Raw genomic sequence first — 26,081 nt, forward strand, 5'->3', positions numbered from 1 at the left:
TTTTGAGGCACAGAAATCTTTACCTGACGGACTGATCTTAAGTGGAGATTGATCTGAGGAGCAGAAACGTTGATTCCCTTTAAATGTGTTTAAAAGTATGTTAGTTATAAGAAAGCAAAGTGAGTATAGATTGGATTAAACCCAATGATTAACTGAGATTTGTTAAAGTCAGCTAGTTTGGTCGAGATGAGACCTGTTCATCTACCTCTCCTATCTTAGTTTAAAGTTATTTATGTTTGACTAAACTTGAATTTTTCTTCTATATATTCTCAATAAAAATCCGTTTTCCATTCCATATACAAAGAAAGGTAAAACAATAATTTAGAAAAAGCATCATCAGGACATTTTAATAAACAAATGTTTCATAAAATTCCTTGTGAATGACATTTCCGTAAACATACGAAACATAATTCTAAAATTCCTAAAGCAAACAATAGCGATAAACGGATCAAATAAACCAGGTTGGGTTTTGTAACATTGAAAAGCTCGTCGGAGGTTCACTCTGTGGTGTCTCAAACATGCCTGATGAGTCTGATTTCACCCAGTGATCACATTGCATCGTGGTCAGTTCATCTCACCATGAATGTAAAAATAGTAATGCTCGCTGAATCCTCATTTCACAGAGGGTCATTCAGGCTCACACTGTGCAGCCGAGCCTATAAAATAACCATCTGCAATTTGATCTACTGTAAAAACAGTAGACGTGAATGTTTACCCATACTGCTCCACAGTGCAGTATATTACAGTACAGTACAGAAAGGCAAAATAATGTTTAAATACATGACCTTCTCCAATGGCAGTCAAGCGTCATTGTCAAGTCCCTGATTTCACATGTTTAAAATCGACTGCCATGAAGATGATCGTACATGTATACAAGATCACAACCAAAAATAAAAATGCAGGAACAACATTCTGCAAAAAGGTCTAAAAAGTCCATCTATGAGCGTATATTCCACTCGGATACTAATAAAGAATTGATAAAAATCTAAGACCTGACACATGAGGTGAAGGACTGAGTTGGCGCAAGTGTCTGCATGTCAGTGCAAGGACATTATCGGCCCCTTTCCTCATGCGCTGGCGTCTTTCACGCCACCATCGATGTCCGGGATCTGATCAGCGAAGGACTGGGTCATCCACTGTCCGTCTGGAAGCTGGCCCACTGCTATTTGTGATGTGCTCGCCTCCTGTGCTCCTTCTGAGGAAAGATAGCAAACAACATGAAGTGGGACAGAATCTGTAGGGTGGTTCGTCAGCGCCACAAAGCATTCGGCACCTGTCTCAAGATACCGTGTCACCTCAGGACAGATGCTAAAACTTAACTTGCCATACAATTACACAATGCATCAACCACAATTGTTTTGGATCATGTATACATCAGAGTTGAAATGGTGAGTTAAAAATGTATCAACACCAAATCTGACAATCGATGCATAATTTAATTAATTCTTATAAGTGAAATGGCAAAAGATTTGATTGGTTTCAGCTTTTTTAATATTAGGATTTAATGCTTTTCTTCATTATTTTCTCTTCCGGTTTTTGAATAGACAAAAAAAATGTAATGTTAGCAGAGCTGTTTTCTTTCACAGAAATGGTAACATTTTCAGAAATGCCACTTTTTAACACTTTAACCTGAGATGCGGGTATTTTTCTAAATTGCAAGCCCCCCCCCCCCCTTTAGATCCAGCCGTATCTGTCTGCTGTTACCTGTGTTTTCTGCAGTCGAGAAAGTACAGTGACCATTGGTCTGGGGCTGGGCCGGGCCCTCTTCAGGTCCTCTCTCTGCATATGCTCCGCCATAAGCATCTTCATAACCAGGGTCATAGTTCTCCTCCTTTATCGCCATCCTCTTGGCATCCTCTGTTGATGGAAAAAAAGAGAATACATGTCAGTCCCGCTCTGGCCGGAATTCACGAACCAAAGTTATGGTTTGGTTTTAATATCACGATGGACAGAAACGCAGACGCTGTCAAGCCAATAATGCTGTACCTCTCAATGCTTAAATTTAATATTTAACCATGCTCAAAGTAGGGATAAGCTTTATGTTTGTTATTTTGCAGCTTTCTAGTAAAAAGTTTCAGAAAAGAAAAATGTAACTGCCTTGGCACAAAGACATGCCCATTCACCCCTGATGTTTCAGTGCTGCTTACCTTTAGCCAGCTTCAGATCAAATGCGTAGTCAACCTCCTCAACCTCTGTGCTTTTTTTGACGCCCTTCAGCTGATCGCGGAGCTCCCTCAGCTTGATGTAGAAGTGCACTTTGTCCTGAGCACGAGGGAACTGAGCGCAACGAGCACTGGAGGAAGGCATCAGATACAGAGCCTGCGTATGAGAGGCAATGGTCAGTAGAAGTTTTTTTTTTAAAGCAGAATTTATAGTTGAACAAATTGTTCAGAGGAGGTTGAAAGTAATTTTCTAAACTCAGAGCTCTCCTCTTTGAAACTGCTGTTAAAGCAACACTATGTACTAAACCTAAATAGCAGCTCCAAATAGGCTGATGATACACTGACATGGACTAAGGAGAATTCCCACTCCGCACCCTGAATGTCTGTTCTTGCTCTATGCAAGTTTGGTGAGGAGGGTGCGATCTTTTGTATCTTTTGTGAGAAGTGTGTAACTGTTTGATAGTTGCATCTAAGAATCCTAGAGGTCATCAAAAACCAGCATTTAACTGGGATATTCAGCGAGCAAACTTTTAAAATAGAAAATTTATAGAAGAATTCACTCCACTTAGCTCCTTAGACACGGCTGCAGGGGGCGATGTTGCTCATTAAGGTTACATAGTGTTTCATTATGTTGAACAAATATTTTAGATTTCTTGAAACTTACTGAATTATTGATTCGTACTTTTTAGCAGTCTCGCGGATCTCTGACTGATATCAAGCAGTGATCAGTTATTTACTGAGAAGTATGTTGATAAATGATACTGATTAATGAGTTCAGATAAACAGATAACATTCTACAGCTTGAAATGTGGCTGAAGGTGTGATAATGGTGTAAAAAAATCCACAGTGGTTTCATGCAGTTGAGAAGTGAATGTGTTAAAGTATCAAACTTTCATCTACATCTGTGAATGTTGTGTTGCTTTTAAGTTCTCACCACGTCACAGTCTGGGATCGTGTGTGGTTGCAAACCAAAGTCAAGTTTCTTTGGTTTTTTACCATACATCTCTCTGCAGAACATTTCATAGATGCCTGAGGAAAAGAAAACAGAAAATGATTACCTTCATATACTTAAATGAATATTTGTATAGTAGTTTTTTCCCCCCACTGTATTGAATGAGTTCTTACATTTTCCATTGAAAACAGCAATAAGAGGCTTGTATTTCTTCAACTTCTCTACGAGAATTTTGCCTCCTTCACGTAACTCTTTACTGTTGGGAGAAAAGAAAAAGACATGGTGAAAAGACAGATAGAGCAAAGCTCTCGATAAGATAACAGATCTCAGATAACATAACACAGTTAGCCACTATCTTTCCTGGTTGCTAATCGAACTCAGACTATTTGTGCTCAGTACAGATTTTCACTGATGTGTTCTACATGTACACACAAGTTGAAAATCTCCTGCTGATTTTGTTTAGAACAAAATGACGTAACAACAGTCAATGGAAACCAAAATCATCAACCCATTGAGGGCTGGACTCAAAACCACACGGATGTGGGGGATGTCCAGCTTTTTTCATCCATTGCACCTGGTGTCTCTTTCATCTGCACCAAAGCAGGTGAAGTGATTGACAATCACTTGTGCTTCCTTAATGGACGGATTGATATTCCTGAACTGACATGGTGTTATACTGTGGCTATTAGGTGTTCCTTCGATTTCTTTGAGCCGTGTATTTACGTTGAGAGGTCTTTGCTCCCTGGTGTTGCCCGCTCCACCATGTTTGTGAAGCCCATCTTGTACTTGACAGGCAGGCTGGTGTCGCTATTGTGGTTGAGCAGCTCCTCAGTAAATCCGGACAGAAACAGGCACTTCCCTGAAATCAATATGTCACCAGTTGTTAATCTCTGCATGTATCAATTTATCACATCCACATTTTCTATATTATTGCACATGGCAGCTTTTTCATCAGTTAATACAATCAGTAGTATAAAAGTAATATGACTGTAACTGTAATTACAATTGTGCTGTTACAAGATAAAGTTTTAAATAAAAAAATCTGATTACAAAAGTAAGTGTATGACAGTGGTCAGTGCTCTCCACACTGATTAGACATTCATTCAGTTTAGACTTGTGTCTAAGGCTTAAAAAGGACAAACTCTTATTATGGCCTTTACTGTATCAAGGTGGCCCTGTGCCACTGCACTGAGGGTGCATTACTGCGCTGGTCAACAAGAGACTCTGCTCCTCTGGTTTTTTCTAATCATCACACTTAGAGCTGATCTTTATAAAAACCTGCTGAATGAATATTTATGTTCCTGGATAAACGGGGCGTCGCTTCTACTGCAACAATGAAGTTTAAACACAGTATTGCATCATAATCTGCAAACGAACCTCCGTCTGCAGGAGAGAGAGTGTGAGTGTGTGTGTGTGGGTTCGTCTTTGTCCCTCTTCACAAATTAACTGACAATCACATGCATTTAGTTATTAATAGGGTTAGATGTTGGACCACGAGTCTGGATCATTCTAGTAACTTTAATGTCCTGTCTGTGTGCTTCACGTTACGTCTCGTGTTGTGTAGCAGGTTTAAACATGTGTCTAATAAATCTGAGAGCGAATCAAACAAACACAAAGTAAACGTCAGTCCTGCACGTGTCCTAATAACTTCTGATCAGTGATTGGGTTTATTGTTAAAGTGTAAACAGAGCGCAGGTCAGAGGGAGAGTGAGGAGGAAACAGCCTCTGACAGAGACACACGACGGCCGGACCTTTAATGTGGGTCTGACCTGATCCTGAGGAAGCGGTGGAAAACCGCTAAAACAATGAACATAGCGGAAAACATGCATCAATTATGTTCTGCGATCAACCCTAACTTTCTTGCCCAAGTATACATGAATATTTGGCCTAGAGAAGTCAGGGATCAAACCACTGACCTTTCAATTAGTAAAATGGTAAATGTACTCCATTTATATAGTGATTTCTAATCTTATCAACTGTTCAAGGCGTTTTACAAAGATCTCATTCGCCCTTTCATACAGCCCTACTCTATGCTGCGCTTTTCTATCACACATTCACACTCATAAAGAAAAAGAAGCCATCACGTGGAATTAAGAAGTCAGTGTCTCTACCAAGGAAACTTTGGCACATTGACTTAAGGAGCCAGGCATCGAACAACTGACCATCGGTTAGTGATCTACCAGCTCTACCTCCTGAGCCACATTCGCCCACTTTACAAAAAAGAGTCCCAACTTAAAAAGCCTTACAGAGGTAATATGCTCCCTCAAAACACTATCATTTATGACTTTCTTAAAAATTCCTGAAACGCCAAAACTCTGATCATTCTTCCAGAGCAGAAAAGGAACAATGTTTTCTCAGAAGAAAAGAAAAAATCATCACAAAACTTACAAAAATGATTTCCCCCGCCAGGAAAATAACGTCCAATGTAAGCTGCCATCAGCCCTGGATTGATACCAATCTGAAAGCAAAAATTGCAGATGTTTTTGAAGATTGCAATCTCCAATTCATACCCACGGAGCTCGATTGTGCTGAAAAAATAGATGGACAAAGATCCTTACAATGACATAGTCTAGGTTGTAATCCAGCAGGTCTGGTAGAGTTTTTTTCATGACTTCCTCTTCTGTCATTCCCTTGAAGCGGTCAACTTTTCGCTTCACCTTCTTGAAGCTCTCATCTATCTTCTCCTGTTTGCCGTCTGCTGGAGCCTCGGCGCCCTTCTTTGGCTTAGGGCCGGGTTTTGCTTTAGGTACTTTAGGCGCTTTTGGTTCTTTAGGCGGCTTTGGTGCCTTAGGTATTTTCGGTGGCTTGGGTGCCTTGGGTTGGGCTGGTCTGCCTCTCTTTTTGGCTGGAGCTACAAGAGGAGGTGAGAAGGAGGATATCAAAAGGAAGACCCGTCTATTTTCATAAAGGTACCCATTGCGTAAACACTTAACGACAATTTGAAATTTTGGCCATGACACACAACCAACTAGGTCATACAATAAGGTTGTTTTATTTTAAAGTGATCACCCTACCTTTTGCAAGGCTAGCAGGTTCTGGTAGATCCATCATGGGCTCTTGATTAGCCATGTTGGCCATGGCTGCGTCCCCCGTCTGTGTATCCGAGTAGTGAAACTGTTGGTTGTGGTTGATGCCTGAATATTGCGCCTGTAGAGCGTGGAACTGCTGAGCAGACTGAACCCTGAAGAAGATTTAAGACACATGTAGAAATAATTCATGCAACAAAGCAAAACCACCACTGGATTTTACTCTGAGGTCGGAGCTGAAGTTAGAAGTGCTATATCTCGGATTTAAAAAAAAAAAAAAACATTTTCTGCATTTGGCTGAGCATAACAGACATGCTGATTGGTTCCTTTACTTGATCTAATCATTAAGTCCAAGTTATTAAAAGTAATTTTGGAGTGAATAGTTCAGGGAACTTAATGTCAATGAAGGTGTAAACATTAGAAAACATATCAACAACATACCAAACTACAGGCAGAAATGGTTTCATTTAAAACTGATCATTACAATCTTACTGAAGTTAGAAGTCACTGCAGGTCTATTTTGGTCTTAGTTTAGGTTTGTTGCACATAATAAACTGACAACTGAGTTGATAGCAACTTATTTCCAGACCACATGGGAAAACCCATACTTTTACCTCTCAGCCAGCAATGGGGTAATTCTGTGAAAAACCATCACACTGTTGAGCCGCACACCACCACCTCAACATTATAATAAGTTCGGCAATAAATTGGATTAACATTTAACTATAAAATCATGATTTCACACATGTTGTATTTTCTCCATTAAGTAAAGGGGTGAATTGGTATTTTGTATGTATACATATATTGCAATTCAACTTCAACTGTTATTATCACTTTAACTTATCATATTATTTGATACTGATAAATATGAAGCTGGAAAAGTGCTTTAATTAATATAACCATTTCTCTGTGACCTAAATTAAAGCAACAATAAGCAGTTTATAAGTAAAATAACAGCTTCAAAATCATGTTAATTGTACGATAACTTGAAACAGAAAGAATGGACGCCTAGAAGTGCACTATGCAGCTCTGGTGTACTGTGCGTGAACATGATGACCTGCAACCAAGAGGAGGCGCTAGCTTTAAGAAATCGCTTATCATGGCAGAGCAGTCAAAGAAACTGAAGAGAACTTTTTCAGAGGAAACAATAAAATGTCAGAGTAGGAAAGTGAAAGAGTGCATATCGGAGCATATTTCACTCATTGGCAGTTTAAGGGTTCAGGACAGATGACGACCTGGCATTGTTGTTGTTGTTGTTGTTTGACAAGTAAGTCATACTTTTTACTAGTTTGCTTTGTCTACTGTTATGGTTACTTGACATTGTTCAGTGTTGACTCGCTAGTTTATCGCTAGCAGGTAAATCCATTATGATAGATTTAGTTGGCAAGTTAGCCAAACAATTCGATGGGATTTAAAACGCTTGATGTCGAGACTTTAATAGATGCATTGGCTGCTCGCTTGCTGTGTTAGCTTCTTAACTTGTACGCTACTGCTCTACTTTGAGTTGAGTGCAGTGAATGTGCAAACGTTCTACAAACAAATGCACACACAGCTGTGTGAATGGGGAGGCTCAGACTACAACGTGCATTTGCAACAGTAAACAATGCGTCCCACCTGTAGCTGGAGCCTGGGTATAATCGAGAGGGAATCTTGCATTGTGTCGCTAAGGGAGATATGGCCAGTCAAAGTCAGAGGGTCCCCACAAAAAGTTCGAATTTCATAAGCCACTTGATTGGGATCCGGGGCCCGAAACATTCCTGGTCCATCGGTTTCTCATGTGACCGAATCAGCATGAAATTTGTCATTAATATCTGTGATGGTGCAGCCCTAAAGTGTGATGATTTGACACAGAATGACCCAACAGTGAGACATCTCATCTGTTGTTCAGCCTGTAGTACACCACAATTAAAGTTGCAGTGTTTAGAATCTAGTAACATAAAGTGGTGAAGTTGCATGTTGCAGCTGAACACCCCTCACCTCATCCGACCCTTCCAAGTTGTGGTAATCTTTTCATAAACACTCAAAGGGTATTTTTAGTGTGTCCAGTCTGGGCTACTGCAAGAAACATGGCGGCCTCTATAGAGAGGACCCCCCCTGATGTAAATATAAAGTATTTCAATATAAAAGGGCCCAGTCTAAGGTAAATAAAACAACAATTTGTATAATTTAGATGAAACACATTCGTGAAAACATCGCTAGGATTATTTTATATAACATTTCTTTCAATAGATCCCTTTCACCTAAATCTTACACACTAGACCTTTAAATGACACCATTCAACAAACAAATATTATACAAAAATAAATCGTCGTGTGGTATACGATCGAAATGACGTTGTGGGGGTAAGAGGGTTTTTACAAAAGTTCAGCTGGGAGCACATGCTCTCAATTCACTTTCATCACACGTTGCCATTCAGAGTTGTGATGCCATCATGTGACTCCTGTACTACGGTGGTGAGGAGGAAGACTCACCACTGATGAAGATACTCCGGGGACACAACAGGCAGTGATCCATTCAGCTTTTCTTCCATCTTTTGGGGGTGGTTTGACTTTATCAAATAAATCAATATGAATGTTGAGGTGATGTACATGTGGTTTCTGGCAGTGCATGAAACTGAACGCATGTGGCAGGGCATTGCAGACAAACTCAGGCGTTAGCGACACAAACCACGAGACGAAAAATATAAAACAGAAAGCAACAGAGATGACGATGACATTTTAAAAACGTTGCTGACTCATTTCAATGAAACACCAAATCCTGTATGTACATAAAATGGTCCCTTCTCATATAGCTATGCTCACAAACACAAAACCCGGATGAAACCAGCTTAAAACACTTTAAAACATTTTAAAACAGGCACACTTTTAGTAACTGGAGGTGGATTCAACCTTTAAGCAATTAATCTCTATCCTCGATGTGTCTTTATTGGACTGATCATATCAATGGGCTCGTTTACAGCGCTTCAGTAGCTCTGCCACAAGTGCAGCTAGTGTTAGCCAACAGCTAGCTGCTAAACTAGCCTAGCATGGATGAACGGTTTGATTCGCTTCCATTAAGATTCCCTTACAAGCAAACGACACGCGGCTCAGCAGGAATGAAGCTATTACACGTACCTGTTATGGGTTAGAGTTCAAATGGGTTTCCTCTGTACAATTAACTGTTATTCTCCCATCTAGCCCGGTCTCCTGTTCACAATACCAGAGCCGCTACAGAGGCAACAAAGACGTGACAGTCCTGCCGGTCAACTTTGACACCGGAGGAGCTCAAGTATGAGACGCGGGGGGGAGGAAAGAAAATACATTTAACCACGATCCAAATGAATGCCTCAAAGCTGATAATCAAAGACTGGTCGATATTTAAACCTTTTTTTTAATGTATGCATGGTCGAATATAATATTTTTAAGGCCAACTGAATTCATAAATGGCAACCAAAAATAACCACATGCACCTACTTATCATTGGTATGAGCTGCTCGACTTTTAAACTCTGTGAGCATGTATTCGATTGGCTGGTTCGCCGCAGTGTTCACAGCTTCTCTTTAAATAAGGTTGTGTTATCTGTTTACTCCCAAAAGCTATTATTACACAATATAAATATAGTGATCATCATTTGAAATCATTCAAATTAAAAAAAAGCGTTTGTGGTATACTGCATTTTTATTGATTTTCAATTCTCCTTTCTTCACTGCAACCATACTATAAAGAAGTTATCCACGATAAGTCAATGGGACCTGATTATACTCCATTCCTTCTTGTGATACTGACTTTCTTCAGCCAGAGTTTTAAATACTGATCTGCGGCCTCCTCCATTTTAAGCATGTGTCTGGAGGCCTAAATTACCTTAACACATATTGTATGTGTTCAACCACAGTGTCAAGGATAGGTGTGCAATGCAAAATTAGATCGGAACAATGCTTAAATCGGGCCTTAAGCGTGGCATTCAACATAACAATTGGTCGGTACACATAGCAACAAACATTGATTTCTTAGGTCATCAACAGAGCCTGTATATATATATATATATATATATATATAATGAGAAAGTATAGAGGAAATCATAACTCACAGTCACACAACAGAGGGGTGTTCTGTCTGTCAAAAGATTAATCGTAATATTGTAGAAGAAGACGACCAGACCAAGTATTAAACACTGAGTGAGGTAGATGCTGTCAGTTCACTTGAGTTTTCTTTACTCAATGGGAAACTGAATGTGGCTGGTGGGTTAGTGACTGCTTTTGTAAAGTGCATATCCTCATTGTGTGCTTTGATTGAGAAAACATTCATAAGTTATTCCAATTTTTTCCGTGTTTTCCCCCGCAGCTATATGCTCAGTTTGCGGTATGCAGCAGTGTATTTCACACAAGGTTGCTGGGGAAAAAATGGTTTTGATATGTTAGTGTTTCATCAGTTGCAGCTTCACATATTTTACTTTGGACAATCACACGATACATGTGGCAGCGTTAGAAGAGATTTAATAACTCTGTAATAACAGATTAGAAATTGTTGAGTACAAGTACCTATTTATACAGCTGATAAATCATAAAATGTCATTCTTTCAAAATACAAAAATAAGTCACTGGACACACACCTTAAAAATGCAATAAATAGTGATTTTAAAAAACACCAAAAACATGCACAGTCTTCTTCGGAGTAAGAAAATGTAACTGTTTGTGCGTCACATTGCAATGCGTCAGAAACAGTGTGACTGCTCTTCTCTCGGGGTGTCATCAGAGGGCTTCTTATTCTTACTGACGCATCGGGCAACCAATGCGGCTGGTAAATGTTGAGGGATCATCTCCAGCTGCAGGGATTCTGCAAGATATCACATTAACAATGAATTATGCATAAGCCTATAACCAATACATTGGTAAGAGCTCCGCATATTATCTCATTTCAAGAAAACACACAAAAGGTCTTTAAAAGAATCGTGACAGTGTTTTAGTGTGCTTTATGCAATTGGCTGCAAACTGTATATTTACACACAAAAGAATTTCAAAGCATGGTATTGTTTATGTTATTGGTAAATCAGTTTTTACTGGATGATCATTGGTTCAGTTCATGTAAGTATTGTAGAACAACAACAACAAAAGGACTTGCTTGAGATAGATAGTTACTTACAGGGGTTGAATGTAACTAAGAATATTTACTGAAATACTGTTCTTAATTACAATTGTGAGGAATTATTTTACACTAAATCAATTGAAATTACTATAATATACTAGTAGAAACACTTAGTGAAATGTGCTCTACCACAATTAGCTACAACATTAAAATGGACCAACATGTAAATGCATTAATAATAATAATGATTCAATATAAAGTGTAGATAATTGTATGCTTTTTTTTATAGCAGAATTAAGGATGCAGGACATAGAACAGAGTATTCTTAAATGATGGCATTTCTACTCATTAAGTAAACGATCTGAATACTTCCTCCTCCACTGGTAATCTGTCACAATGGTTTGCAGTCATTTTCACAGTCACATTATTCATGCATCCATCATGTACACCACTTATCCTGTAAAGGTCACAGGTGCAGCTGGAGCCGGGGTACACCCTGGACTGGTGGCCCGTGTCTTGTAGGTCAACAATTGTATTATTATATTCAACTGAAATATTTATGTCCACATCCTAAATCTAAATTCACGTGAAACCATGTGGTAACTGCACTACCTGTGTGCTACGGGAAAGAGGCCAGTTTTTCTCCTCTCCTCAGCCTGTTTTAGTTGGAGACGCTGCTGCTTTGCCTCACGTCGTCATGTTGAGCACTACAGCTTTCATACTCTGGATCCACTTGCTCTTCTTTGATTGCCATCTTCTTTGCATCCTCTGCAAAACAAATAGGAGAGGAGGTCAAATTTGAATCCAGATCTAAATGTGTCTGTCAAACTAACAATGACATACAAGGCTTTTGCTTCAAAAAATCCCAAAAAGCAAGTACAACTCTGCAGCCAAACAGGTCATAAAATGAATAAAACACCTGTGTTTCAGCAGTACGATGAATTGTAGAAACTGTTTACCTTTGGCTAGCAGCAGATCGAAGGAGTACTGAGTCTCTTCCACCTCTCGTTTGGGTCCACAACCTTTCATCTTGTCTCTCAGCTCCTTCAGCCTGATGTAGAAATGCACCTTATCCTGAGCTCGGGGAAACTGGGCACAGCGCGGACTTGATGAGGGCATCAGGTAGCACACCTATTGATGAGACAAAATATACTTTGAAAATGCTTGTGTGAATTGTTGAGTATATTTTAAGAATTATTTGAGAACTGTTTCTTCATACTGTTTCAGTTTCCGGGATTTTGTAGGGCTGCAGTCCAAACTCCAGATTCTTTGCCTTCACACCAAATGTTTCTTTGCAAAAGATTTCATAAATACCTGCAAAAGATTATATATATATTTATTTCCATCAAACTTATTCAATGACTTTATGAGAAAAACATAAGAACAGAAATTGAGAAAAGTAGTTATTTCATTGTTATAATAATTTTTACCTTTGCCATTAAAAGCTGCTATTAATGGTTTGTATTTCTGCAACTTGTCGAGTAACTGTCTACCTCCTTCACGGATCTCCTTACTGTAAAAAAAAGTTACAGCCATGAAAGATCTTTTCAATGTTTTCTTTTCATGGTAATCACTGAATTAGATTAGACTATAACGTTAATGACCAAACTGTGGTGTTTTCTTAATTGTAATTGAAACTGCCTTTCTACAAACTAGACATCACAATGTGTGTTTTTCTCCCTGACCTGGAGAGGTCCTTGCTGCCAGGCGTGGTCCTCTCCACCATGTTGGTGAAGCCGATGCTGTACGTCTCCGGCAAGCTCTCATCATGCATGAAGGTGAGCTGCTGGTCAGTTAGACCAGAGAGAAACAAACATTTCCCTGTAAAGAAGAGCACATTGAGCAAATACAAGGACAATGAGCAGGTCTGTTTTTCAGTATGACCTATTGAGCTGATGATAGATATCACAAATCAGTAAATATTTTCTCTGTAAAATGATGTTCTGTGCTATGACCTGCTGAGGTGTGCAGCATCATTATTTTTAGCGATAAACGGTGCACGACACAAAGAGACTTAAAAGACTAAGATAATAAACGCAGAAGATTATTGAAATACTTAGTATTGTGATTGGAATATTATTCAGGATCTAGCCCCAAAAGCTTATTGTTCACACTGATCTTAGCGACGTCTCACTTTGAAAACCTGTCGGGGAAAAAACCTTCACTGATGATAAATTAGAATTTGCATCCAGATACTTACTATTAGCCCCAAAATGTTAACTGACCCATTAAAAAGCTTAAATGTGAACAAAGAGTTGTTTCCAAATTGTACAGTGTCAAGCATATACATCATATTCCTCATATCTGATTTTCCACTGATTTACTGCAGCTATATACTTTATACACAGTGAAAAATTCAAACCCAAGACACCATTTATATGGCTGCACAAACATGGCTGGTTTGAACATTACAAAGTTCAATTGTATCCTATCATAATGTTAGGTCCCTGGAGGCGTTGGTATCTGTTGGCTATTGAAATTACAACAAATCTGAACAGCATAACAAACATTTGTAATGATGAACCCACCACGAACGGGTCAAACAGGGTAGAAGCAGTTAATAGTGAATACTGGCATATACGTCAGTAAAGAAAGTGAATTTCAACATACAGAAATGGTTTCCTGGGTTTGGGTAATGGTGTCCTTTGTAGGCTGACATAAGTCCTGGGTTAATTCCAATCTGAGGAGAAACATGAAGGTGTTACTATGGCAATAGACCTAAAAACTACAGTTTTATGTCACCACATTACGTGTTGATTATGTGTAGAGTGGTTTTAAATGTGGAGGTTTACCTTGTATAATTGTCACAAACAACATTAACCCACCAATTATTCATATAAACAAATACATTCTCAACAGGCGCCCCATTAAATAACTCACTATCAGAATGTCAAGATTGTAGGTTATAACGTCAGGCAGGGTCTTGGCCATGACCTCAGCCACTGTCATGCCGTTGAAGCGGTTGAGAGCCCTCTTGGCCTTCTTGGCTGCTTCGGCCTCATCCTCCTCCTCCTGCGTCTCGCCATCCTCCGCCTGCTGCTTTGGAGGCCGGCCTCTCTTTTTCTTCACTGGTGTCACAACTGCGACAAAGAAGAGGAGTGAGGTGGGAAATATGACACAGAAAAGAAAAAAACTGAAAGATGCATGCTGGCATTTTGTAGTTTGTTTGTCTACAAACATTTTATGGCTACACTATTAACTTCTATAAAGATGGCTGAAAGGGACCTACTGCAGCTTATACTCAGTTTGTGTTCTGAGGGGAAATGTATTTGATTTAAAACATCTTGAATACCTTGAGGTGGGCCAGCCGGCTGAGGCTGGTGCTGGAGACTCTGCTGCTCCTGCTGCTGTATTACATGATGATGCTGAGAGTGATGCTGGACGCCGAGAGGTTGCTGCTGCTCCCTGACATTGTACATCTGCTCCTGGTAGTGATTTGGGGCTGCAGGGTAGTTCTGGTAAAAAGGTTCCTGATAATGAGGCTGCTCCCGATGGACAGATAGCTCAGCCATGACGAGCTCATCTCTGGGACCTTCTGTGTGATAGCCCATGTTGTGATAAGGCATCACATGCTGCGCCTCAGGGTGCTGCTGGCTGGACTGGTACCTGGAAAAGAAGAGGGTGCATGAGAGAAGAGGAGTGGACAAAAAGGAGGAAGAGGGTTACGGAGAGAAAGGAGAGAAGGGTGAGCAACAACAGAAAATAACATTGACCTGGACAAAACAAGAACAAAAAGTTACGTTTGATGCAGTGCATGAAAATGTGAGTGAGGTAAACAAGGCACAATACTTACAAACATACATGCGCTGATGTAAACAGGTTTGCTTCCTCTGAATCTCATTCATTACACCTTTATTTACATCATTTGCTCTTTTCTGAGTATATTTAGCTCAAACATGTATTTGTTACAGCCACACATTTCTTTTAAACTATTTTAACACTCCACATTGATTGTTCACTACAGTAAAATTTGTCTGGAACAGAGTGAAGACATACAAACAATTAATAGGACTTGCATGATTGTGACTGATGTGAATTCAACTACAAGTCAAACACTTGAAGAGTTTTTCTTAGGGCTGTGTCCATACTACAGTTTGGAAATAGATAGAGTGCACGTGGATTTATAAAGCCTGTAGCACGTGATGGTGGACTGTTTGCTGCCCTTTTAAATGCTGCAAACCAGCTGCAGGATACCTCTCATGAGAGAGCTGTGACTAAAGATCACTTTTATTAATCTGACTCTTAATTTCTACATTAATCCTTCACCCAGTCTGTTAACTTTCCAAAATAGAGGAGAAACAACCACAACAAATTTGTGTCGGCCAAAGTAATGTCTTTAAATGTCTTAATGTGTCTGAACAACAGACCAAACCCAAAATGGACTGATTTGACAGGATGTATACAAATGAAAGAAATTCTTTCAGTCTCTTTAAGGTTTTACCACAAATAAACCAGTCAACATTTGGCTTCTTTGCTTGAAAAATCACCTAAATGAATCATTAATCAAAATGTAAATGATTATTATTGTCATTATTACTATTCCCCCCCACACTAAATATTGATGTCTTGTAAACATGTGTCCTCCTAAAGTTCATGACACAATAATAGAATAATACCTAAGATTTAAGATAATAGTCCTACAACAGGAGCCTCTATTTATTGGAATATCTAATTACCATTCATTATTGTACCATCACTAGCTACAAACCTGGATATATAAAGTGTAGGGGTGTGTATGGTATCGTGTCAGATGATTTTTAAATTGTCCACCTCATGCATGACAATGGAGACCCAGGACCTGCCTGCCCCTCCAACACCAACTCACCACTGCTGAAAATAATCCGAGGGAACCGTCAGTGATGTGAACTGGTTTTCCTCCATCTTAACTGTCGACTTGTTTGAATGGATGAACATTTACTGACCTGCCGCGTTCTTTCATGTAAACAGTAGTAAACACGAACTGTGTGGATATTGGAGCACGTTAACAGACACCGCAGGCACAAAGAAGACAGGAAGCTGGAGGCATTAACTCAACAGTGAGCTAACAACAAAACGCAACGGTGAGGAACCCGGAAGAGAGCGACTCATTACCGAAACATGAAGCCATATGATCAAACTAACGTACCTGTCATACATTTTGTTCTGTAATTTTCAAATAAGGAGACGTGGGGGCTGGTAGTCCTCCCAAAACAAAGACCATTTAAACGATCGACGTCTACGCTTACTCGGGTTGAGTCAAGCTTTACCGCCACCTCGTGGTTTGGAGGTGCACGTTTAGCCACACCATTAAATCAAGCCACCACCGCAAACGATCGATTATTATTTATTATCATTATTAATAATTGAAACAGCACTGATTCTGTGTTATTCTAAAAATCACGAAACACACGCAGAACAAAGCAGGTCTATTGTACGCTTCACAGACTGCACATCCTCCCGCTGCCTCTAGATGGTGGTAGAAGTCTTATCCCACATGAGTTAATGCCGCAGAAGAAGGCAGCAGCCAAAGATAAGTGCATTTTTATAAAGAACCTCACTCCACGGTGAAAAAACTGGACGACACAGAAAATAGGAGGTGTCATATTACGAATCAGTCTAATATCTGGATTATTATTTACTTCTTGTTACTACCCCCCCCGGTTTAAGTGTCTTAAACAGGTCCAAATATTATTCAGCTAGCGATATCAGCTTTTCACTCACACACTACGTAGAGATTGCTTTTATTAAATGCAACCTCATCGCAGCAGAATACCCAGCGAGTGGGTTATCTTAATCATTGAAGCTTAGAATGTTTTTGAATTAAATAACTATCGTCTTCAACACGTAAATTAACAAAAAATACACAGTGTACAAATACATGCAGTGGGGAAACGGAAACCTCAGGTTTTCGTTGGTTCTGTGAGTAAAGAAAGAGTGAGAGCTCTTCACTCTGTCAGACCATCTCCGTGTCAGCTGAACAGCATGACCTGTGTGACACTAATGTTTGAAACCTCATGAAAACAGCGTCACTTTGCTTATTTAAATGACCGTGACATAAACCAGGTAAGGTTCAGATCATGTCTTTGTCACCATTGTCTGTTCAACTTGTGCCACTGTTGCATCAGTGCTAACCTCCGCTGCCAACCTCTGCTGATAACCTGTGCTGCTAACCAAAGGTGCTAACCTTGGCTACTAACCTATGCTGCTAATAACATATGCTGCCAACCTATGCTTATAATCTATGCTTATAACCTGTGCCGCTAACCAAAGGTACTAACCTATCCTAATAAGCTATGCTGCTAACTTATGCTGCTAAACTATGCTGCTAACCAATGCTAAAAAGGAGTGCAGAGGAAGATTAAATGCTTCTGCCCCATCCATTGAACAAAACGAAATCTAATGTCATACCATCCTTGTATTTATATCATTTTTTATTGTATTATTGCACACATTTCTATTAATTGCATTTGTACTGTTTTGCTCCCTATACTTATTTTTAAGTTTTTTAATTCTTTATACGGGCAACAGGCACCTTGACTCTATGTATGTGCTTTATAAATGTATAAGTCTTTCTCTCTCCAGGTGCAGGAAGTGTGTGAGGATGCCAGCCGGTGTGTCTTGGCCTCGGTACCTGAGGATGTTTGGAGCCAGTGTACTGGCCATGTTTGCAGGAGCACAGGTCGTCCATCAGTACTACCTACCTGATCTGGTGAGGGACAAAAGAAACCATTTCCCCCCCTCAATGTCCTGTCTGTGTTTTAAGTGCATGCTCTGTAGATGAAATCAATGCAACACAAGAGATGTATCCTTTGAGGTCACTGAAAAAGACTTAGAATTTCACTATAGGTTAATGGATGGAAGCATAGATGGATGTTGAATTAATGATTTTTCTGGATGATAAAAAACATTAATAAACTCATAACCATTCGTACCATTACTAAACAACAAAATACATTTACTTACATACATTATGCATCTACTAAGTGAACAAAGCATCTGAAATCTTCACCAGGAACCCAGATTTCTCTCATATATATTACGACCAAATATGAGGGGCTATTAGGATTGGTTCATGTCTACATAGTCGCAAACAAAGCGATGTGGCTGGATACACTCAGACCTTAAATAACCTTCCTTTCAAAACTCCTCCTCTGTGCACAGACAGGTAAATTTCTCCTCGAACCCAGAGCTCACAGAATTTGCCTTGATTCTGGATTTAACAATCACCCAGCATATTGCACCTCATCTGGTCACTTGAAACCAGGTTTTTAAGGTCCTTTGCCCGCCACCACACTCCAGGGGTAAAAACTGCGGCTTTAATTTATATACAGTACATTAGCGATGATTCAGACAGGTCTCTAAACCAATCTGCAAACATCTGGCACAACTGTGTCAGAATCGGTACCCATCAACCCGATCTCTAATGTTGGTGTTGACGTGTCAAATAATTAGTTTAGACGTGAACATTTTAAAATAAACTACAAAAATACTGCAACCAACTGAATGGCCTCTGTTTTCATTCGGTGTGTTTAACAATACTTGCTGTTCTGCTCTTTCAGAGTATACCAGATATCCCACCAAGGCCCGGGGAGCTTCAGACAGAGCTGCAGGGATACAGAGTCAGAGAAGAAGCTGCTGCTACGTTACAGCAGCTCAGAGAAGAACAAAAAGTGGACTGATGAGGAGTTATACGTCCTCTGTGTGATGGACACACATCGAGCAGACTTTGTCCAGTTTTTGCCACCAGCTAGAGTCTGAAGAATGCCTGGGTGAACTGGAACATCAGTAAATGGAGATCTTCTGTGTTTGCCGTTTTCTTACAATAGATCCAACGAATGGGATTGAATACAACAATGGAGATTTGCTGCCCAAAATGAAGACCTTAACTTTTACTTCCAGTTGTATCCATCTGTTGTCAATACATATTTACATCCTTTTTGATTGTCTTTGTATTTGTAGATTGATGAAATATGCTACACACAGCAACTGCTGTAAGGTCATGAAGTTGTTTATGGTTTTGACTATGTACAAAGAATATTTTTCGATGAAAAATATCCCAGTAAATATTTTACCCAGGAATATACATGGATCTGCAAAATGAATACACAATTTTGACGATTGACCAACATGGTGTCACTCAGGCAATACAGGACTCCTGCTCAACCTCTGAATTACCCTGAACCACATCCTAATTCTTCTGGGGTGAGATTAAAGATACTTGTCTAGTCCTTACTGTCTTCTTCCCATAGCCTTCGCCGCTCACCTTTCAATAGCACTCCAACTGGCATGGAAAAATACTCAGTTAACAACAGCTTCCTTGTCACATATAACAGATGTAGCATGTGCTGTAAAGAGTGTCAAGCTGAAATTATATATTTGCTGCTTCGGAAATTTTTAATTTAGAGAAAACCTTTAAGAACCTTCATCTGATTGGACATCATGAGTCTGGCTTCATCACACACAATCTGTGCTTGTACATCACTGAGGACAGTCTACTGGCAATTTAAACCAATAATATAATAAAGTGTCACACAGTAGAACTAAGAGATGGTTATTTTAATTGTTGATAATGTGCTTTATTCAATAGAAGAAAAGATGAAAGCAATCATAAAATCAATGGGAATAAATACAATGTTAATAATGTAAACATGTTAATAAACTGTCCCTGTCAAGGCCAAATTATTCTACTCTCAGCCACTTTAGCAGGATTGACTGACTGCTCATAACCCAGGGAATTTATAAAATTTTTCTCAAAATGGATGAACAATTTATGTAAATTGGATTAAAGTTGTAAAACTACGCTTACTTCCTGTTGCCAGTACGTTGCACTATCACACACAGACTAATGGATCTGTTTAGGTCGAGACTCTGATCATTTTACAGAATTTTGGATCTGATTGGACAATGCACATCAGAGTTATAACAACTTAATTTTTCTTTTGCACGTCTTACACTTTGATTAATTCTTCTTTGACCAATGACCACGACCATGTCATACTCCGTCAGAAGGGCCTCAAGACATTGATGATGAAGTCATATCGAAACTGAGTTTTCGTCGAACACCATGTTACACGAAATTGCTTTAACTTCGGTGTACTGTGTTCAATATCCCTCAACCTACATATGTGTAACAACAGCCCCCAGGAGTTGGAATGACTCACTCATACACAGGTGGGACAGAGCGGTTTTCCCTTGGTGCCAAAGAGGCAACCTGCTACTCAATGTAAGAGAAAACACACCACACCATTGGTACAATCAGTCAGACAACAGCTTGAGTCACGTGACGTCTATGAGAGTCTTTTGAGGAGTAATAAGGCACAGTCGTACACATGTATAGCAATGTAGTAGATAATGCTAAATAAAAATTAAAAAAATCATTAAAACATGCCAGAAATAGTCTGACAATTTGGCTTTTGGTGGAAATAAATAACGCGTTAATAGAGCAGGTATGCATACTCAGAGAAAGTAATGAAGCGATTATGGAAACCATTTATATAATGTTTGTGAAATTACCTGAAGATCTGAGTTGAGCAATTAACTTGTTTATGTTATCCTTTATTAGGAACTACTCTATTACTATAAGCCTTATAGCTTACAGTTTGTGAAATGGACGTTTTTCACTTTGTGAATCAAGTTATTTATTTATCTTTATAAAAAAAGGAATTTCTTTGTAAATTCATTGTGTGCTTATAAATGATTTACGTATTGATTTTTTTCTGTTGTTTCTTTTATTGACTGTTAAAATATCAAATAATTAATGAATGAATTAAAGTTAGTCTTTTTATTTGTAGATTAACCACTTTTGAAACCAATGTATTAATTCTCCTTCTTGTAGCTCAATGAATCATTAATGAATGAGATGTTTTATTTCCATTTCTCTGACAGCAGCGCTCCTCCACGGCTGGTATCATAGCAACAAGTTTCAACAAACGGGAAGAGAAAATGGCGACGGAGAAAGAACGAGACGCTGCAGAATATCTGAAAAGACACCGAATAATGGAGCTGTTGGAAAACCTGAGCAGTCTGCTCTTCTTCTACAGACCTGGTTAGAGATGATTCCTCTGGTTCACCCACGACGCCCTCGAGCGCTGTGTCGTAAGAATAGGTTTGGCGATAGTTGGCGTTCAAACTCTGTTTACACAGCGATGTGAAGCCGGGACCAGTTGTTGCGCAGCTTCTCAGCCACAGATACATGATGTCTAGTTTACTCTCGAACACATCTGTTTAATGCACAACAAACGACATCCTCAAAGAACTGCAAACTACATCGTTGATTTGCTGTGTGTCTCTGAGGTTACGACTTCCACCACAATGTTGGAATCGTCCTCTCTGGGACTTATAGAGAACTTTGTATTCAAAGCGTATTTAGATTGAATATAGATTAGGGTTGCTATAATATTTAAAGCTCTTGATCATACCCGGTTTGATCCAGGAGTTGTGGATGTTCAGAATTTGGCCTCAAACTTTCTCCAAATCAATCATTTCACTTCAATAGTCATGTTATATTATGTGTTTTGATTGATTCTTTCATTCAGAGAATCCCACGCAGTTTCTTGTTGAGCAGCTGGAGCAGCTAAAGACTTCTCAAGAGAGCGGGGGTCAAGGGCCAAATCTGTTCAACAACTCCAACCTGGACTCAGTCTTAGGGATCCTGGACCCCTCCAATATAAAACACATCACTTTTGCGCAATACAAGCACGGTGAGCACATGTGAACACTTTTTATATTTTCCTGGGTCGAGGGACTGTCACTGCACACACCATTAAAATAGTTAAAATACATGATTGTTATTCAAAGTGACTACATAATTCTCAGGTCACCAGGGGAAATTATAGACATTTTTTATTTTTCACATATGTATTCAGGTTTTCTTTATCAGAACCTTTAATTTGAAAATAATTATACGTAGTAGGCTAATTATGAATTTACGTAAATGTGTTTTTCAGCCAAGTGTCAATTCATAATGAACTGATCCTGTTTCTCCACAGCTCTGACCACACTGGGCATAAAGGACTTTGATGAATGTCCTGAAGGTGCTAATGAAGACAGAATATCCTGTGAGACCTTTAAAACAGAAGCGTAAGGGCAGCTTCTAAACTATAAACATCATGACAAAATAATACTAACAAACACTTTAAAGTTCACCATCTTATGAAGAGACGTTTATGTTATTTTGTTTTAACAGGATGCGAGGCCTGCAGAGAAGCTCAGCAACATATGAACAACTGTGAATATCAATGTTTTCGCCCCCACCCAGTTGATATTTATGTATCCAGTGTTATAATCTTGAAGTGCATCTGGATGTGACTGGGAGGAGTGAACTGCGTTTGGTCAAATGAGCCTGTTTTATTATTGCTATGAAACTAGATATTGTATATACTCTTTTAAGGTAGTTTCACACATTCAAGTATTGATAGAAATTTGCAGTGATGGTCTTTCTTCTTACAACTGGAGGTTGTGAAGCCAAAGTGATCCAAATAATCTATTCAAATCCTGACAAAAATATTTCCAAATATCATTTATGATGTTTATAAAAAATTAAGTTACATACAGTAGTACATCTTTCAATTGCACATTTATTTATTCTACTCAACTCACACATGAGGACGATTGATACAGAAGATGGTATATTGTGGTGCCTGTGATAAGGGGAGTCAAAGAGGGAGGTGCAGACGATTGTGCAGTCCCACAGAAGTCAAACTCAAATGCAGATGTCAGGCACAAACTTGGATATAAAATGTCTCACATAAAGAACACTTATTTAGTCAGAGATTGAGCTGAGGTGATCCGCAAGAAGGGCCCGATACGCGTCTAGAGTCGCTGCCGCCGACCGCCGTACCCGGTCCCCTCCAACCGGTCCCCGCCTCCACACCGCCGACTGACACCGCCCTGCAGTCCAAGAAAAAGAAAGCTCCCGCACCAGCGACGCCGTGATGCGCCGCGGACCTCTCCCCCTAAAAAAAAAACGTTGAGCCGGGCCGCACACCGAGCCCCCGGTGGAGCCGCTACCGATGTTCGGCCGATACATCGGTGCAACACCAGATATTAGATATTTCCCACGGCACACCTGACGATCTCTCACGCCACACTAGTGTGCCGCGGCACGCTGGTTGAAAATCATTGGGCTACATGACTTCACTTCCAGAGACGCAAAAAGAAATCAAATATATATTTGACTATTAATGACAAAATAGTAACGCACAGTGGCTTGGACATGCAACTTTAATCTGATTACTGGTTTGGAAATAGTAATGTGTTAGATTACTCCCTACTGAAAAAAGTGGTCAGATTAGAGTAACGCATTACCGGTATCACTGGTCTGGATCTCATTTAAGTAGAAACAGATTGAAGAATGATAATTAGGTCTAATAAGATGGAATTTCCCTAACTATGTCAAACAGCATGCTGCTTCAACTCTCTACGCAACATATCATCAAGCACATGTTCAACAAACTGATCACGCAACAGGACATCAGAGTTGGGGATACCACCAGGAGTTTTACGTATAGCTAAATCCATTAAGGACTTAAGGGTATGCAAGTAATCACGCAAAAATTCACCTTCTCGCTGAGAACGTTGGAAAAACTGTAACTGGGCCGCAACATAGGGGTGAGCGCAACTATAGTTTTCTCTTAAAATCCGATAGATTTTTTCAGGAGTATTTCTGTCGGCACGAGAGTGAAAATGTATCTCTGACTTGGCACCTCCACCTAAATGGTCTGTGATAAACAGCAACTGTTCAAGCACTGGCATATGCCTAACCTCTAGACATCTACGGACCTCCTCAATCCACTGTTCAACTGTTAACAGATCAACTGACATTTTACCAGTGAACTTGGGGCATTTACGCTCTCTAGGTACATAAACATAACGGAGGTTGGCTGCATCAGAGGCTAGGCTGCCTTCTGGAACCACATTAGGGGAGGAAGTGGATGACCCTGGAAGTGGTTCAGCTAACTGTGATTGGTTCTGCAACTGCTCTCTCAATTGTTCATTGGCTGTTTGCAGCTGTTGCCGCTGCTCCATAAGGGCCTGTACTTCTTCCATCCTCCCAAGTGACAGTCAGTACGTTGCAAGATCTTCAAATAAGCCTGTGGTCCTCTTCACCTGTAGACCAGCCACTGTTTTTTCCCACTCTGGCCTAGTTTCTCCCAATCAATAGGCCCAAAAAAAACAAAAAACACTGTAACCAAATATTAAAAATAAACAGAAAAATTGTATATTCAGCCTCCGACCCTGCCAACAACGCCAATTCTGTAGTGATTTAAAATGGTTCAGAGATGACAGTTAATGTCAATTTGGTTCAACACGTATCCAGAATAAATACAATTTATTTAATAGATGCAAATGATTTAAAACCGACTGCTCAAACAGTAAAGTGACATGTGCAAAGGCTGTCCTGGACTTGATATAAAAAAGAGAGAAATTAGAGGCTCCAGACCCAATTGTACAATGCTAAAATATCATGCATTAAAAACCGTACACGACACACTTTAAGAAAATCACTGCAAGCGATATACAACAACAAAATGACAAAAGAGGGCCTCTACTTTATGGAGCCAATAATTCGCCACCATTCAAGTCACTACCACTGAATTGCACAGTCCCAGTCAATCATATATATTGCACCTTGCCATAAAACAAAACAAAATAAAATAAAATAAAGAAACAAATAATCAAACCAAATAATCTAAATGAAATCTAAAGTGGGAAAAAACAGTGACCGTAACTATTTTGCTGGAGGCAGCCCTATAAAACAAACATGTTATAGTTAGGTCACACCATTTTAAACACATTTATAATATCTAAAAACATTTACAAACATAAAACACATCCTTATCTCGTATACTTTAATTCATTAAAATAAAGCAGGGACAGCGTGCATCCACGAGGACGCCGACAGCGTCACACACACACACACACACACATACACAGCTTCACGCTGGGTTCTAAGGACAAACTTCAGTTAATATTTGCGGACGCTTTCTTTGTGATCTCCGTTAACATTACATAACTTCCAGCAACTGACCGCGACAAACAATTTCGACCTCACTTGCTGCGCTCACGCTAACCTTCCGCACACACCCACAGGACCGGCAGTGGGGAGAGAGAGAGAGAGAGAGAGGAAAAGGGGGAGAGCTAAGGTGTCCCTAAATAAACTCCTCCGCCTCCCCGCAGCCTATAAGAGTTGCCGTCCTGTCAGGTTAATTAACACATCCAGAACGGGGGAAATGACACTGCTAAAAGTATAACACTTTATTAAGAATTTAACCGTTACACGTAAGTTATCGGCTTACATACCCCCAAACCAGTACATTGAACGGGTTACATTCAACAACAAGCGGAGAAAGCAGAATCGTGGGCTGACCGGCGCTGAGAAATGCGTGTCCTGTGTGAGCAGCCGGGCGCCTCTCTTTCCACCTTAAAACTATGAAATGAATTGAACTATGAACTAGTTCAGAATTTAAATGGTGCACTATGAACGTGAACTATTCATGTTTACGCACAGCGTGCACAGCGCGCCGAGCGCAGATTTAATTTGAGGCAAGAGGGGGCAAAATGGCTCTTTCGATAGTAAAGGTTGCCTACCCCTGCACTAAAAGAATAAATATGGAGGATGGTTTTAAGAATCATCATTCATTTTTGTGAATGGAGAAACGTTTCCAAACACCGAGTCATGTCACAACAGAGTTAATCATTTTTGTTTTTCTACATCAGATCAAATGTTATATTATCTATAGAGAGGGAATCTGGAAAAGATGTGCTTTGTTTTTGTCTTATCCACGGGTGAGGACGAAGAGGAAGATGAACGGGAAGGTCGCTACTCTCTTTTTCTCAACCCTTCTCACGCACATGTTCATTTCGCAGCGTTGCTGTGTTGAACGCGCACCCGCGGAGGGCG

The 26,081-nt window shown here is 39.7% G+C and overlaps 4 protein-coding genes across 7 annotated transcripts; 2 read left to right on the plus strand and 2 right to left on the minus strand.

Annotated features, from left to right (window-relative positions):
* Positions 1-320: 320 nt before the first annotated feature.
* tdg.1 (thymine DNA glycosylase, tandem duplicate 1) lies at positions 321-9,393 on the minus strand. Of its 2 annotated transcripts, XM_053426723.1 has the most exons (11): positions 9,254-9,393; positions 8,612-8,688; positions 6,129-6,295; positions 5,673-5,965; positions 5,503-5,572; positions 3,838-3,973; positions 3,288-3,370; positions 3,097-3,191; positions 2,148-2,319; positions 1,705-1,857; positions 321-1,195 (listed from the first exon to the last, which is right to left on the minus strand). In XM_053426723.1, the coding sequence occupies exons 2-11, from the start codon at positions 8,668-8,670 to the stop codon at positions 1,068-1,070; spliced, it is 1,356 nt and encodes a 451-aa protein (XP_053282698.1). In that variant the 5' UTR covers positions 8,671-8,688; positions 9,254-9,393; the 3' UTR covers positions 321-1,067. The 2 variants fall into 2 exon arrangements, with proteins under 2 accessions (XP_053282698.1, XP_053282699.1); XM_053426724.1 differs by lacking the exon at positions 8,612-8,688.
* A 1,201-nt stretch (positions 9,394-10,594) lies between these two features.
* Positions 10,595-16,438, minus strand: tdg.2 (thymine DNA glycosylase, tandem duplicate 2). Of its 3 annotated transcripts, none has more exons than XM_053426730.1 (10): positions 16,326-16,438; positions 14,493-14,806; positions 14,081-14,280; positions 13,811-13,880; positions 12,886-13,021; positions 12,631-12,713; positions 12,420-12,514; positions 12,160-12,331; positions 11,813-11,968; positions 10,595-10,951 (listed from the first exon to the last, which is right to left on the minus strand). In XM_053426730.1, the coding sequence occupies exons 1-9, from the start codon at positions 16,334-16,336 to the stop codon at positions 11,862-11,864; spliced, it is 1,188 nt and encodes a 395-aa protein (XP_053282705.1). In that variant the 5' UTR covers positions 16,337-16,438; the 3' UTR covers positions 10,595-10,951; positions 11,813-11,861. The 3 variants fall into 3 exon arrangements, with proteins under 3 accessions (XP_053282705.1, XP_053282706.1, XP_053282704.1); XM_053426731.1 differs by having other exon boundaries at positions 16,335-16,435; XM_053426729.1 differs by having other exon boundaries at positions 16,026-16,429.
* Positions 16,439-17,084: 646 nt separating this feature from the next.
* On the plus strand, positions 17,085-19,407 carry LOC128444246 (protein brawnin). Its single transcript, XM_053426599.1, has 3 exons — positions 17,085-17,242; positions 17,762-17,888; positions 18,739-19,407. Exons 2-3 carry the CDS (start codon positions 17,781-17,783, stop codon positions 18,856-18,858), a joined length of 228 nt encoding a protein of 75 aa, XP_053282574.1. The 5' UTR covers positions 17,085-17,242; positions 17,762-17,780; the 3' UTR covers positions 18,859-19,407.
* A 914-nt stretch (positions 19,408-20,321) lies between these two features.
* si:dkey-42p14.3 (EF-hand calcium-binding domain-containing protein 10) lies at positions 20,322-22,669 on the plus strand. The gene is made up of 5 exons (XM_053426598.1): positions 20,322-20,402; positions 21,065-21,224; positions 21,715-21,879; positions 22,168-22,258; positions 22,365-22,669. The coding sequence occupies exons 2-5, from the start codon at positions 21,122-21,124 to the stop codon at positions 22,408-22,410; spliced, it is 405 nt and encodes a 134-aa protein (XP_053282573.1). The 5' UTR covers positions 20,322-20,402; positions 21,065-21,121; the 3' UTR covers positions 22,411-22,669.
* Positions 22,670-26,081: the final 3,412 nt, after the last annotated feature.

The sequence above is a fragment of the Pleuronectes platessa genome, chromosome 7 (assembly GCF_947347685.1).
Source record: "Pleuronectes platessa chromosome 7, fPlePla1.1, whole genome shotgun sequence".
In the NCBI taxonomy this organism is placed as follows: domain Eukaryota; kingdom Metazoa; phylum Chordata; class Actinopteri; order Pleuronectiformes; family Pleuronectidae; genus Pleuronectes; species Pleuronectes platessa.

What these genes read in the sequence shown, in the direction of transcription:
- LOC128444246 (XM_053426599.1), top strand. Translation starts at nt 17,781, where the DNA reads ATGCCAGCCGGTGTGTCTTGGCCTCGGTACCTGAGGATGTTTGGAGCC. An exon ending in AGTACTACCTACCTGATCTG is followed by an intron (nt 17,889 to 18,738) that starts GTGAGGGACAAA and finishes CTGCTCTTTCAG; the next exon opens with AGTATACCAGATATCCCACC.
- tdg.2 (XM_053426729.1), bottom strand. Translation starts at nt 16,114, where the DNA reads ATGTTCATCCATTCAAACAAGTCGACAGTTAAGATGGAGGAAAACCAG. An exon ending in TCGGATTATTTTCAGCAGTG is followed by an intron (nt 14,807 to 16,025) that starts GTGAGTTGGTGT and finishes CTTCTTTTCCAG; the next exon opens with GTACCAGTCCAGCCAGCAGC. An exon ending in GGCAGCAAGGACCTCTCCAG is followed by an intron (nt 12,714 to 12,885) that starts GTCAGGGAGAAA and finishes TTTTTTTTACAG; the next exon opens with TAAGGAGATCCGTGAAGGAG.
- si:dkey-42p14.3 (XM_053426598.1), top strand. Translation starts at nt 21,122, where the DNA reads ATGGCGACGGAGAAAGAACGAGACGCTGCAGAATATCTGAAAAGACAC. An exon ending in GCTCTTCTTCTACAGACCTG is followed by an intron (nt 21,225 to 21,714) that starts GTTAGAGATGAT and finishes TCTTTCATTCAG; the next exon opens with AGAATCCCACGCAGTTTCTT. An exon ending in GAGACCTTTAAAACAGAAGC is followed by an intron (nt 22,259 to 22,364) that starts GTAAGGGCAGCT and finishes TTGTTTTAACAG; the next exon opens with GATGCGAGGCCTGCAGAGAA.
- tdg.1 (XM_053426723.1), bottom strand. Translation starts at nt 8,670, where the DNA reads ATGGAAGAAAAGCTGAATGGATCACTGCCTGTTGTGTCCCCGGAGTAT. An exon ending in TGGCGGGGGAAATCATTTTT is followed by an intron (nt 3,974 to 5,502) that starts GTAAGTTTTGTG and finishes TATTGATTTCAG; the next exon opens with GGAAGTGCCTGTTTCTGTCC. An exon ending in GGGAGCAAAGACCTCTCAAC is followed by an intron (nt 3,371 to 3,837) that starts GTAAATACACGG and finishes TTCTCCCAACAG; the next exon opens with TAAAGAGTTACGTGAAGGAG.